Source organism: Anarrhichthys ocellatus, unplaced genomic scaffold (genome assembly GCF_004355925.1).
Source record: "Anarrhichthys ocellatus isolate YVR2014 unplaced genomic scaffold, GSC_Weel_1.0 scaffold42, whole genome shotgun sequence".
Lineage (NCBI taxonomy): Eukaryota > Metazoa > Chordata > Actinopteri > Perciformes > Anarhichadidae > Anarrhichthys > Anarrhichthys ocellatus.
Genome location: NW_022280072.1, coordinates 2,801,484 through 2,814,229, shown reverse-complemented (window position 1 = coordinate 2,814,229; position 12,746 = coordinate 2,801,484). Strand labels below are relative to the sequence as shown.

Sequence of the window (12,746 nt, the reverse complement as noted above, 5' to 3'; positions counted from 1 at the left end):
GTCCTTAGAGATGTGCGTGTGCTCAGAGTGTGTTTTTTTTAAGAGAAGTAGTTTGGAAAGACTTCAATGTTTTATCAAATAACAGATGCAAAAGAAAAAGTGGATACTGGACTCTTGTCTTTTCTACGTTTCTGCGCTGCGTCTTTTCTTTGTCGGTAAAGCAGACGACAGGTCCCACAACGCCTCCCTCCCCTCGTGAGTAATAGGCTCCACCACTCGGCTCCCCATATAAACATGTTGTTGACGCCACAGTCAGTCAGAGTCACACACACCGACCTGGTCGTTCCCCGTCTCGTCCCCACGACTCTGGCGCGCTCCACAGCAATGTTTGCGGATATATGCGACGGCTGCTTGCTGCTTTTGTTGGCGAGCTCCACTGAGCGTCTGCGCCTTTAAAGGCTTGTAAAGTGCGCCTCTCTACACATCGCACAGTTCAACTTCTCCACAACTCCGACGCGCGTGGGCGAGTAGAGTAGAGACACCTTAACCCCGGAGAGGCTCACCTTCACGGCTAGACCCATGGAATAATAACTATGGAATACCACTGGATACTGCTGTCTGTGTTTTTGCAGTTAACCTTCCATCCAGGTGAGGCAGGAGGCATTTGTGCGCTTGGCAACTTGTTGCTGTTTTATTTTTATTAATGTTTTATTTAGGGGGTACAACGCATGATCGACCGTATCTCTAAATGTCTGCGGGTGTTCAGCTCCCTTTAGCCCAGATAATCCACATCACAGGGAGTTGTTGCATCGTTATTCGTGATGCATTTTCACCACTTTTTCTTTGTTCCGGTGCAACGAGATCTGAAGCGAAGTCGCTGAAACCCGATGAGGAAAGCGGACACTTTGGTGCATGATCTGGATGCCTATCTTTTAATAATTCATGTTTTATTCAGTGAGCAGGGCGCCATTAATAACAATAATAATAATAATAAATAAGTATAGGATGCTGAGTAATAAACATTGAGCGCTATGGAAATAGACTTTTTCACCGTGTTGTGCTCGAGGAAACGCGGCAGGTTCATGCGGTTTTCCCCTCAGATAAACCGTCATTATGGAAATATAGTGGCAACTCCTGATTCCGAGGAAGCATGCAAACTAGCTGGCATATCCACAACATGCTTATGTCATTTCTCACTTGTTAACCCGTCCATTTTAGGGGAGATTTTGGCTTCGACTTCGACTAATTGGCTTTTTTATGCGCAAACGTATCTGTCTATTTTTATTATTTGGAGCTTCATTTTTTAAGACGTGTTTATTCTGTTTGTGTGCGAGTCCATTCGAAGTCAACTGTTTTATCTTGTCAGGAAAGTTGCCAAAGTTGGCTTGCAAAAAATTTTTTATGGAGAAGCTGGCATGCATGGAGCCATCTGTGCCGAAAAACAAGTGTTTCTGTTTAACTTTGCGCGCCATGCACGCTCGGTTTATCCGGCGAGCCTCCTGCATCAGGTGGACTCTTCTTTTTTTTCTTCTGCTCCTTGTTTCCATCTGATCGACATCTTGAGAGTATCCGACGCGCACGTCGATGTTCACGCCATCATCGGGGGATTTAAATGATGGCCACATCTTTACGCAGTGTGTGCGCACAGGGCTGGCCTGTCATGTGATGCCATTAAGTTTTGCCTCCAGCCTGTTTACAGACCTAATTCACCGTGTTTGCTCGCGCTTAATCAATATACACATATAAATGATGCCTCAGAACTTGTAGAGGCTGTTTTTTTCATAACAACCCCTGACGTTAGATCACACTGTTAGCCGCTCTGCAAACAGAACATCAGAACTGACAGCCTCTAAACGGAACCGTTTCTGCGCAATGACACATTGCTGTTGGCTGTCCTCTGATTCTATGAATTTAAGCGTTTCTGTCCTTCAATCATCATCATCATCATCATCATCACCATCATCACCATCATCACCACGCCCTGTTTGTGTTCATGCTTGAGATGTCTCTTTATCAAAGGAGGGATGGGAGGATTTGGACACATGTCTTTTGGATGTTATCATGATATATTTTTTTGTCGACATTGATCGATGTAAATAACTGCCACGATATATATTTAGACTTTAAAAGTGTCTTTACAGAACCATAAAGAAACCTGGAGGTTAATTAAAGTACACCATTATTTATTATCGGGTCTGGTCGTTTCGGGTTAATGACGTACAGCTCATGCTTTAAGTGCAGAGGGTCCCATGGACCCTCAAACTAGGTTTCATAGGGCCCCGGGATGGCTCTTGTGATCAGCTTACATTCTAAACAGCAAGGGGTCCGGGGGCCGCCATGGACAGCTGACTTAGGTTTTAAACTACAAGGGTACTGGGGGCCCTGGTGGTCAGCTAACATTTGAAACTTCAAAGGGTCTATTGGCCCTCACACTGGAAGCGTGAGGGGTCTGGAGGGTCCTAGTGATAGGCTTGCTTATGTTTTAAACATCAAGGGGTCTGTGGGCCCTCACACCATGCACCGAGGGGTCTAAGGGGCTCTAGTGGTTATCTCACGCCATAAGCACCCATGATGCTAAGTTTGCACTGGGCATACTGAGGGCCCAGGCCTTCGACTTCCATCGGAAGTCTCGGGCCATGTGGTCTTAGCACGCTGGCCCTTCTGGCCCTTATGGCCTTTCTGGCCCGGTCCACAACGCAGCACGTGTTTTAACGCTCCGCTGCCGTCTCACCAGAGGAAGCTGCAGCCGCAGTCCTGCAGTGTTTTATCACAGGTGGCTTCAATAAAAAAAAATACCTCAACATAAATATTACTCATTCGCTTCCCCGATGTCAAGAGGTTTGACTCCTGCTGGCACACTGAGCCCTGGACGATAGTCAGAACAATCTTAAGTGCAGCTGAAGTCACATCGGTGGAGTTGCGGATGATCAATAAAAATGTCGGTTTCTCAAACGATCTAAATCATATTTTTGTTACAAACCTTTAACACGGTGGTGAGGACACTCAGAAGTCCCAAAATGAATCTGACGGGTCACTTGATAATTCAAGCTGTATTTTTCACCATCTACTCATGAAATACTGCATGTTTCCCACTGTTTGTGTCATGTCTTTGACCTGCTCACAGCATCCACACTGAGGCTATAACCCCTTGCTGAGGGGTCACTAGTGGACTTCGCTTTGTTTTTGATTTTTTGTCGCAAGCCATTATCGGTTGGGAACCGCTGCTTTAACAACAACTTTTATATTTACAGTATATAGGTGTAACCAGCTGTGTATCAAAAAACAACCTCCCAATCAATGATGGGAATGAGAGCCAGAACAAACCCTGTTTGTTTGTGTTTTTAGTTTGAAGGAGGGGATGATCCTGTTGTTTGCTTTTGGATCAGGGATTGTTTCAATGCACATGAATCTTTGCAGATGTTGACACATAGACTTAGTGGTGAGAACATGATTTTACTCTTGTAGCATTGCTCAACTTTGAGGATTTCTAATAATTATATCTGTCTTCTTGAGTCAACATAAAGACAGGGTTCAACTTTAATGTTGTTGTTTTTTGTCACACTTGTACGAAGTAAATTTTTTCTAAACAAATACATTTATTTTTTAGCAGCTATCAAATTACAACAAAGACCAAAGTTAAACTAACTTTACCCACTTGTTCGGGCATATCTAAAATACAAAATGTGTGTGACGATTGCCTGGACAAGTATGACAGCCCGTAGCTGATGACCGCTGGCTACAGTACCTTGGAAAATGGCGACATGGCGCTGAATTCGATGGTTGTACCGTCTATCAGACCACAAATGAGACAAGAACTGTTCCTGCTCATTTTTTGTAAGCAGTGTAACTTCAGTATAAAAACATGGCGTGTTTAGCAAACTAACGTTAGCTAGCTAACTAGCCAGCCGCTATATGAGCTGTGCTGTGATTGTAATGCTTCATAGAGGTTACTGAAAAAGTAAGGGGGGGGGGGGTCTGATGAGAGGTTGTTAACTTTATTTTATTTCGATTAGTCCCAAACGTTTTTTGCACTGGAAAAATGAAGGTTGATTTAAAACAGTAGATGGCTTTTCTAGCCATTTTCAACCATGAAATGCAAATTTTTTTTTTGTGAAGAAATGTCAATATTAATTAACACCAGCTATGATTTGTTTCATCAAAGAACAGTCATATCATTTAGTTCATAGCTTAAACAAACGTGTAAGTGTGCAGTTCAGCTTCAATTGTCGTGTTTAATCTTCATTTAAGTAAATGACTTTCGAGTCTTGTTAGTTTTATCCAGGCGGCAACCTCCGGTTCTGCCGAGTGTAGCCGATGCTGAAGTGTCTTAAAGCTGCATTCTCTCTAGTGTCCACCAGGGGGCAACTCCTCTGGTTGTATAGAAGTCTATGAGAAAATGACTCCACTGTGGTGAAAATGGGACTACTGTTCTAACATATGTATATATAACACAAACTGTCTCATCGTGACTTTGTTATGTTTGACATGCAGTTGATTTCCCTCTCTGTCACTTTATAGGAAACACCAAGCCCACCATCACCCCCGTCGACCCCCACCTTGTCGTCCCGCTCAACGCACCCTTCGAGCTGCGTTGCCAGGGTGAGAAGGAGATGCAGTGGCAGCGGGAGGACCGGCCGAAGGTGCGGGGAGAGAAAAAGGTGGCTGGGATGTCCACGCTGCGCATCCCCAGGGCCCAGCCTGTTCACATGGGCCGCTACATCTGCTTGGAGGAGAGCACCAAGGAGCGAACCTCCATCTACGTCTATGTGAAAGGTAGCTGCGTGTAACCGTCAAGTGTTCAAGTGTATCCAGTAGATCGCGTGTGTTTGAGTTTACGTGGTGTTTGTGTGTGAGAGAGAACTGAAATCCAGAGTACAGGGAACAGGATGTGTGGGTGTTCTCGCAGAGAAAGGTGTTTGTAGCTTTGCCCCGGACAGGTAGAGTAAATACTCTAACTATTTATCGAGTGCATAGTGGAGTGTTACTGCGTTTCCACCTCGATGTGACTCCACATCTCCTTGGCCTGCTGCCATCGCTGCAGGCGAACATCATGTGCTTATCATTCACTCCACAGTTCACACCGTCCAGGCAACACGCAGCAACTACTTTTATGATGAGAGGCACACATGTAGCATTGTCACAAGATGTTTGGATTTGATTAATTGTCATCGAACAATTCAAGCTCTGGCAACTTGGCTTCTGTAAGGTCGATAGAAGCTGCAGCTGAGTCATCGTTTTTGGCAGATCAGATCTCCTTGTGTCTGTTAGTTCTACGAATTTGAAGAAGAAAAAAAAGGTAGATTTATCGACGTAATCCTTAAGATTTCGGTTCTGGCTGAAGACAGAAGAGTAGCTGGTGTGTCTGTTTCTGCTAATGGTATTTAAACAAGCCCACGTTGTTGTGATCTGCTGTCAAAACTGGCCCTTGCTTTATTTGTATGGATGCATTTGGATGAATGGTTGCGGTCGCTGCTCAGCGCGGTGACAGATGCATTGCATTTTCTTGCGACTGCTTCACAGTTGAACGCCGTTAATGTGAAGCAGCAGCCGTGGGAAATGTTCAATTCAATTCAATTTATTTTTGTATTGCCAAAAATCACAAATTACAAATTTGCCTCAGAGGGCTTTACAATATGTACATAGCTACGGCACCATCAGATAGACATCTAGTGTAGTAACTTTTGCTTAATGGCGTACACTCCGTTAGTAGGAATTCAAAAGTTATTAGATAATGGTCCGATAAAAGAGGGTTCTGTTCTGTGTGGTAAAGCCGTTTACTTACTTACTTCCATTCACTGTTACTCACCAAAATGCAGTGTGTGGGTGTCGCTGAGGTGGGGCTAATCAAGTCCAAGACCAGGTCCAGTCAGGTCAGAGTTGAAATTGAGTCCATAGCGAATCATGACCTGTTCGAAACCATAATAGGCAATATAGTGCTATGCTAAGATTGTGATTAAGGAGTTAAGGCCTGATCAGACAGAGCGATGAACTCTACACTACCTAATTGCTAATAGTACACTTTAAATGAATAAAAACAACTTACCTGAAATCTCAAGCACCGCACCAACTGCTGCTGTCTGTTAAGATCACGGTAACTACGGTTGGTAAAGTCGTTTAGCTCCAGATGTCCATCAAAGGCCACCGCACTGAGAAATGAAGCTAACGACGGCAGCGGTTTTTCAGAGTTGATTTCGCTTTTTCAACTCGATTAAACACATTCATCATTTTCTGTGAATTCATATGGCAATAACTCAAAATAACAAAATAGTGGTGGGAAAAGAGTGTATGTTAGTGTTGCGTTGTTACACCATGGCACATGATCACCAACGAAAGCCTCATCAGCTCAGTGTGCAGACCTGTTTACAGCTCTGACGCCTCCGTTTCTTGGCAGATCCTGACAATCCCTTCAGAAAATCAATGGTGTTCAACATTCTCACTCGAGTGGGAGACAATGCTTCCATCCCTTGCCTGGCAACCGATCCAAGTCTGGACAACCTGCGCCTGGAAACATGTTCTAGCAGAGCTCCGGCCTCTGGTCTCCAGTTCTCTGCCAGCCCGGAGCAAGGCATCGTCATCCACAACACACAAAAGGCCTTCGAAGGATGCTATGTGTGCACGGGAAGACTCGGGCAGGAGAGCGCCAGATCGCATGACTACTACCTGACAGTGAGGCCAGGTAAAGAGGTGTCAATGCACTCAAGTGTGTTGTAGTGGCTTCAAAAGCCAGCCCTGTCTGCTAGAAATTACATTTTTGGAGGGAGACGTGTTTTGATGTATCATAAACAAGTTTTGGGGAACAAAACAATGACTTTCACTCAGGCGACTGCTGTTTTTGTCTCATGTGAACCAAGTAGTTTTTTTGTTTTTTTTGTTTTCAATTTCGTAGTCATTTTAATGCAAACTTTGATGTTTTGTAGTAAGTGTAAACAAGTCGTTTTGTAGCATCTTTTGTTTCTGTTTCAGTTTACATTATTAACCACGTGTTTCATACTCAGACTGTAATCTGTGGAAAATACGTTTCCTTCGAAGTGTACTTGAGGATGTAGTCTAGTTGTATGGGAATGTCATTTTGTCGGAGACAGTGTTGAACATTCAGTCACATTTGCTTGTTTTGTTTTTTTTAGTCCCTGTTGCTCCTCCTGTGATTGAGATGCAGGCAACCAAAAGAGTGATTCTCACGCGGAATGAGAGTCTCTCCCTCACCTGCAACACCACCAACGTCAACGCAGAAATCCAGCTTAAGTGGATCCCCCCTCCTGGCTCGGTGAGACCCTTCTTCCCTTCCTTTGCCGTGTGCTGTGCTGTTGGTGGAAGATTCAACTAAAATACTGAACACTGAGTGTTGACTGTAGTCTTGTTAGATTTAAAATAGCTTTGATCTGATTCTTTACTTAAAGTTACTGTGAGGAGCTTTTAACTGGTCCTGAACCAGTCTCAGTTTAGTCCTGATCCTCTATCAGACCTCCATCAGTGAAGAGACCATCAGAGAGAAGATGCTCTTATTCTTAATGCTCGTCATCGGAGCCACCGGGTCGGATTCTGGTGAAACCAGATAAGCTCATGCAGGTTCACCAGAAACTCCTTCAGCTCAGACTCCAGCAGAGACCGGTCCACCGTGGACAGACCCAGATCCTCCAGCAGAGACCGGTCCACCGTGGACAGACCCAGATCCGGCTTCACCTGCAGCCTTGGACCTGCAGTCGGAGCTCCGGAGGGAGGAGGAGAGCTCAGCTCCCGGCAGCAGCAGCGTCTCCTCCTCCTCCTCCTCCAGGAGAAGAGCTTCTCCTCTCTGGGAGAACTGCTGCTGGAGACCCAGGATGTATTGCTGGACCCGCTGGAGGGAAGGGAGGCACGGGAGAACCAGAACCAGGACTGAGAGGAGCAGACTGTCAGACCCTGCCACAGTAAAATTAGAGGTTTTCTAGAAAGACTCTGGTGCTCAGGAACACTTCCACTTCTGTCCACAGAGACCACCAGAACCAACACTAAATCAAAGTTCCTTGGAGTAACTTTAAAAGGGAAGAGTCAACCACACAAATACCAGCGGTATAACCAGGAAACTGGTCCCAATTAAACAATCTCAACTGTCTTTAAACGTCCCAAACCTGAGCGACAATCATTAAAAAGCGGCGTTCTAATCCACAAAAAATGACATCACAAGTTGAATATTGGTTTTATGTATTATTGTAAATGGAATAGTTTTCTGTTACCTGGTATCAGTGGTTGTTTCTTCTTATGAACGAGAGTGAAAGGGGTCAAAGTTCTCGCTGGCTAAGCTTCTGGATCTTGGCTGTGTGTGTACCGTGTGCGTATGGGCGTGAACATCCTTGTGTGTGTGTGTGTGTGTACTTGCATGCAGCCGGTGTCAGTGTTTGTGTGCTTGGCAAGCATAGACCAGCAGACAGGGTTAATCTCTAGAGATCTCTGGGCGTTGACAGGGTGCCGTCTGGTATCCACAGCAACCAGTAAAGGTTGACGGTGCTTCACGCATCCTGACGGAGAACTTCAGTCACGTGCGCGGCGCCACGCTGCACATCGCAGCGGTCGGACCTCAAGACGTTGGGAGATACCGGTGTGAAGCCCAGAACGAAAGAGGGGTCAGCTCGCAGTCGGCGTGGCTCGATGTTTATGGTGAGTACACAAAGACGTTTGCTTCTTCTCCGTTTAAAGCTAAACTTTTGATGTCGTAAAGAAATGAATTTGGAAATGTAACCGTCGAATGAAGAGAGATCTGAAGCACAAAGTGCTACCTGTCAATCAGTCGTTGAATTGTTGAATTTCTTGAGATTAAATTTGAAGTATCCCCAATTTTGAAAATATTAGGAAATACACTTATTTTGCTTTCTTGCTGAGAGTTAGATGAGAAGTTTGATATCAGTCTCATATAAGCCTCAAGGTAGAGCGCCGGGCTTTCATTTCACATTGTGTCCAAACCGGGAATTATTACTTCCAGGTCCATCAAGTGATGAGACGTCTGTAAATCAGAGAATATATATATAAACACTTTAATTTAAATTTATAATAACACTTTAATATATTTAAATCATTGGGTCCTAAAAGTTGTAGAATAAACTATTAGTTGTAGAATAAACTATTAACCAAAGCAGAGTTATTTTCCTCTGCATAATGAACTGAGCCGTGACCGAGCGAATGGGAAGCTGGGTTAAAGGGAATGCAGGTGTTCTTTCTCTACGGCCTGTGGATGTGGAAGATTTGGGTAATTTTATACACAGCTGTCAAACTTTTTTTTAGCTTCGAGCGCCACTGAGCAACTTTCTTTGGAATGAACTGGGCCTCGCCTCCACCGCTGTGTATCCAGGACTCTTTGTGCCTCCGTGGTCTCATGTCTGTTAGGTAAACGTGAAGCAGTTGATTAGCTTTGCTCAGCTTAGCATAACGAATGGAAACAGGTGGAAACGGCTAGATTGGCTCTCTGCAAAAACCCACTCTACCAGCACCTCTAATGCTCACTAATCAACATGTTACAAACAGCACACAACACATCACATCCACACAGGACACAGAAAGACACATTTACACAATAGCAGCTACATTAACAGCAGCACCGGGTACTCGATGGTGCCGACTGAATCATGGGTAAATAATAATAATAGTTCATGCAGGACAGCAAAGTCATAACCCCCCAATAAATGGTTAAATCTATCACAAGAGTGATGCTGAATGAATTGTGTGCTGAAGTCTCATTGACATAACACCTACAAAAACAACATTTCACTTTTGTACCACTGGAATCTTCCTGCTGTCTTCACGTAATGCCACATTTAAAAAAATAAAATAATGTTATTATGCCTGAGTCTGTGTATGGATCAAACAAACACGATATACATGTTACTTAGCTTTAAAAGTGCTGGTAGGTGGTTTTAGTTACCTTTGGACACAGCCAGGCTAACTGTTTCCCCCTAGTTCCAGTCTTTATGCTAAGCTAAGCTAACCAACTGCCAGATATGACTTCTCATCTTACTTAGCAAATAAACGTATTTCCCAAAAGGCAAACTTTTGCCTTACATGTACATTTGTGCTGTGATTCATTATTGTTGTTTCTGCCCCACGTCTCTGGACTGGGAGCTGTTTATATGCAGCTGCTGGGTTCCTTTCTGACCACTTTTAAATCAGTTTCTACTCCAATAAAAATAGACTCAATTTCACTTCTGCAAATCCCTGTAAAATATCTAATTTCTCTTATTTTTCAGAGAAAGGATTCATCAACTTAAAACCCACAATCAATGAAACCATCCACGTCCGCTCGGGCGAGAGCTTGTCCCTGAACGTTGACATGGAGGCTTATCCGAAGCCGCACTCGTTCTCCTGGACTTTCATGGGCCACGAGTTGAGGAACACAACGGACCACGTCATCACCACACACAGCCACGAGTACAGGTGGGACAAACACACAAACGCACACTTGCCTCCAAGTGCCTTTAGTTTTACCACTTAGATGAAAATGTTCATTAACCCCGCTCGGTGGAATTTGACATCTTTGGATTCGGCTGCAGGTCAGTGGAGGTGCTGCTGCTAACGGCTTCCTGAGAAATACAGCTGGAACTCTAAAAAACTGCTCCGGGGGCTTCTGGCCAAACGGGAGCTGTCAGAATATAAATGGCTTTTCACAGGACAAGAAAGCGTGAAATATGTGCAGTATTACCTCCGCGCTGCAGATAGAGATATTACATAATGTTATCCAAGGCTGCATGTTCAGCTTAATGCATTTTGGCTCACGTTTCATTTTGTTTTGGTACAATCATCGCTTGTGATATGTGAAGAAAAGGCCCCCCCTCAAGCAGATTAAGGGTACGCGAGGGAGCACAGTAATCAATAAATCAATACTTAGACATTTATCCGCCAGAATAATTGGAAACTGCAATTTGTGCCTAAACAAGCAAAAGGCAAACGACAGACTGGTCGTCATCTAAAATGAAAATATCAGATCCTTTCAGGTTCTTCCTCGAGCAGCGTTGACATTTTTACTGCTGGTTCTTAAACATTGATAAATGCATTAAGATGAGATAGAACTTTATTAATCCTGAAGGAAATTCTTGTTCCAGAGTTTCAAAAGTCAACTTGAATATAAAAAGTAAAATACAAAGTGTATACGATGTTTAACGCATTGATGCTGAATCGATGTAATTGCTTTGCGTTCAGGTACAGCAGCGAGCTGAGGCTGGTGCGACTGAAGGTGTCAGAGGGTGGAGTTTACACCTTTCAAGCCTCCAACGGTGACGCTTCAGTAAACTACACGTTCACCATCTTTGTGATCAGTAAGTTGGTTCATCGGTTTTTATTTTTTTGTGTGTGTGTTAAAGGTTTTCTGTTCCCTTAAGCCACATAATGAACTCCATCACTGCACATTGCATTAATCTTCTGGCGTTGACATGTGGGAATAGGTTTCATTGATTTGATTTTTTCTGTGTGTGAAATGAGGTCCTGATCTCCACCTCACGTCGCTGTGTATCAGTCACGCCTCACTGAGGTTTAATGTCCGTGACATGTCCTGACGTGTGTTTTTGTTTTGTAGGTAAACCTGAGATCGTGTCTCACGAGGGTCCGGTGGACGGACAGGTACGCTGTGTGGCCGAGGGGTTCCCCGCCCCGCGGATCACCTGGTACTACTGCGAGCAGCCGTACGCCAGGTGAGATTTTTAAAGGACATTTTTTGAGACAATTTTTTCTATCCAAAGTTAAAACTGTTTATATTGTTTCACATGCTAGATTCGGTCGTTTCTGTTTTCGTTTGTGCCGTTCTCACTGGTTTTGCAGTGGGCGGGGCTAACATTGGGAAATGTAATGTCTTATGTCCTTGCACCAATCAGATTTAGTCTGGCCAATAAAAACCACACCCTCTCATTCCTGATGAGTTTTTAAGAAACTTTTATTAAAAATATCTAAACTTGTCAGACTTTACCGTAAATTGTTGTTTATTTAGTAATGAATACTTAATATTACAGATAAATACTTAGTTGAGTAGTTTTAAGGGGCTTAAGAAGGCTTAAGAGAGAGAAATACATATCAATATTTCATCCGAACTTTATCCACATTTGTGCATATTTATTGGTAAAGGTTTCCCTTGATTCTTCATCATCATTTATCAGTTAATTAAAATATAAAATAAAAAGCAAAGACAGAATATCCTTGGATTGTGTAATAAGTGCACTGAATTTAAGAACTACAGCCTAAAGGAATTACAGGGATTGGACTGATTGGATTAGTCAGACTGGTCATTAAATTGACAACAAACAAAAGAAAAGCTGCTGAACCAAAATCAATCTGACCGATTTGGTGCTCAAGGCAGCACTGCTGCCCTGATCTGTGACTCAGAACCGTGATACGATCTGATGTTTTGTGATCCGTTGCACCTTCATCACTTCTTCTTCTCTTCTTCTCTTCTCCCCTGTGCCCCAGAGGGCTTTTTAACGTGATATAATATATTCGAGGGAAATTATTTTAATCGTATCACTTTTCAGGATCAGTGTTGCTCGTTCACCTGCTCAGGTAAGTCAGACTAAGAGCGAGAAGCGATGCTGCAGGCAACCGAGAACAAGGGACGATTAGCAGGCTTCATATTTTTGTTGTGGGCTTTTCTTTGTAATAATTTGGAACAATTTTATTGAAATAGTATTAGTTAAAAATTCCCCCATTTGTGGCGCCCCCTAAAGATGGATGGCACCAATACCGTTATCCCACGGTTAATTTAGAAGCTTTTACGTGTCTTAAAAAAGTAAATGAGACGACTTAACGTCCTCACTGGAACACTAGTCCTCCTTTAGTTTAGTGGTGGAGACGTGAAGTCA

At 43.6% G+C, this 12,746-nt stretch overlaps 1 protein-coding gene across 2 annotated transcripts in view; it reads left to right on the top strand.

Annotated features, from left to right (window-relative positions):
* Nucleotides 1–271: 271 nt before the first annotated feature.
* The window catches only part of LOC116394999 (mast/stem cell growth factor receptor Kit-like), an 18,927-nt gene continuing 6,452 nt past the window's right edge, over nt 272–12,746 (top strand). Inside the window, exons 1-8 of one of the 2 annotated variants that reach the window (XM_031868479.1) lie at nt 272–588; nt 4,459–4,713; nt 6,332–6,616; nt 7,065–7,204; nt 8,400–8,571; nt 10,152–10,338; nt 11,101–11,216; nt 11,474–11,588. In XM_031868479.1, coding sequence (XP_031724339.1) covers nt 534–588; nt 4,459–4,713; nt 6,332–6,616; nt 7,065–7,204; nt 8,400–8,571; nt 10,152–10,338; nt 11,101–11,216; nt 11,474–11,588 — 1,325 coding nt within the window. In that variant the 5' untranslated portion in view covers nt 272–533. Of the gene's footprint in view, nt 589–4,458; nt 4,714–6,331; nt 6,617–7,064; nt 7,205–8,378; nt 8,572–10,151; nt 10,339–11,100; nt 11,217–11,473; nt 11,589–12,746 lie in introns of both variants that reach the window. The other variant, XM_031868478.1, reaches the window with a different exon arrangement.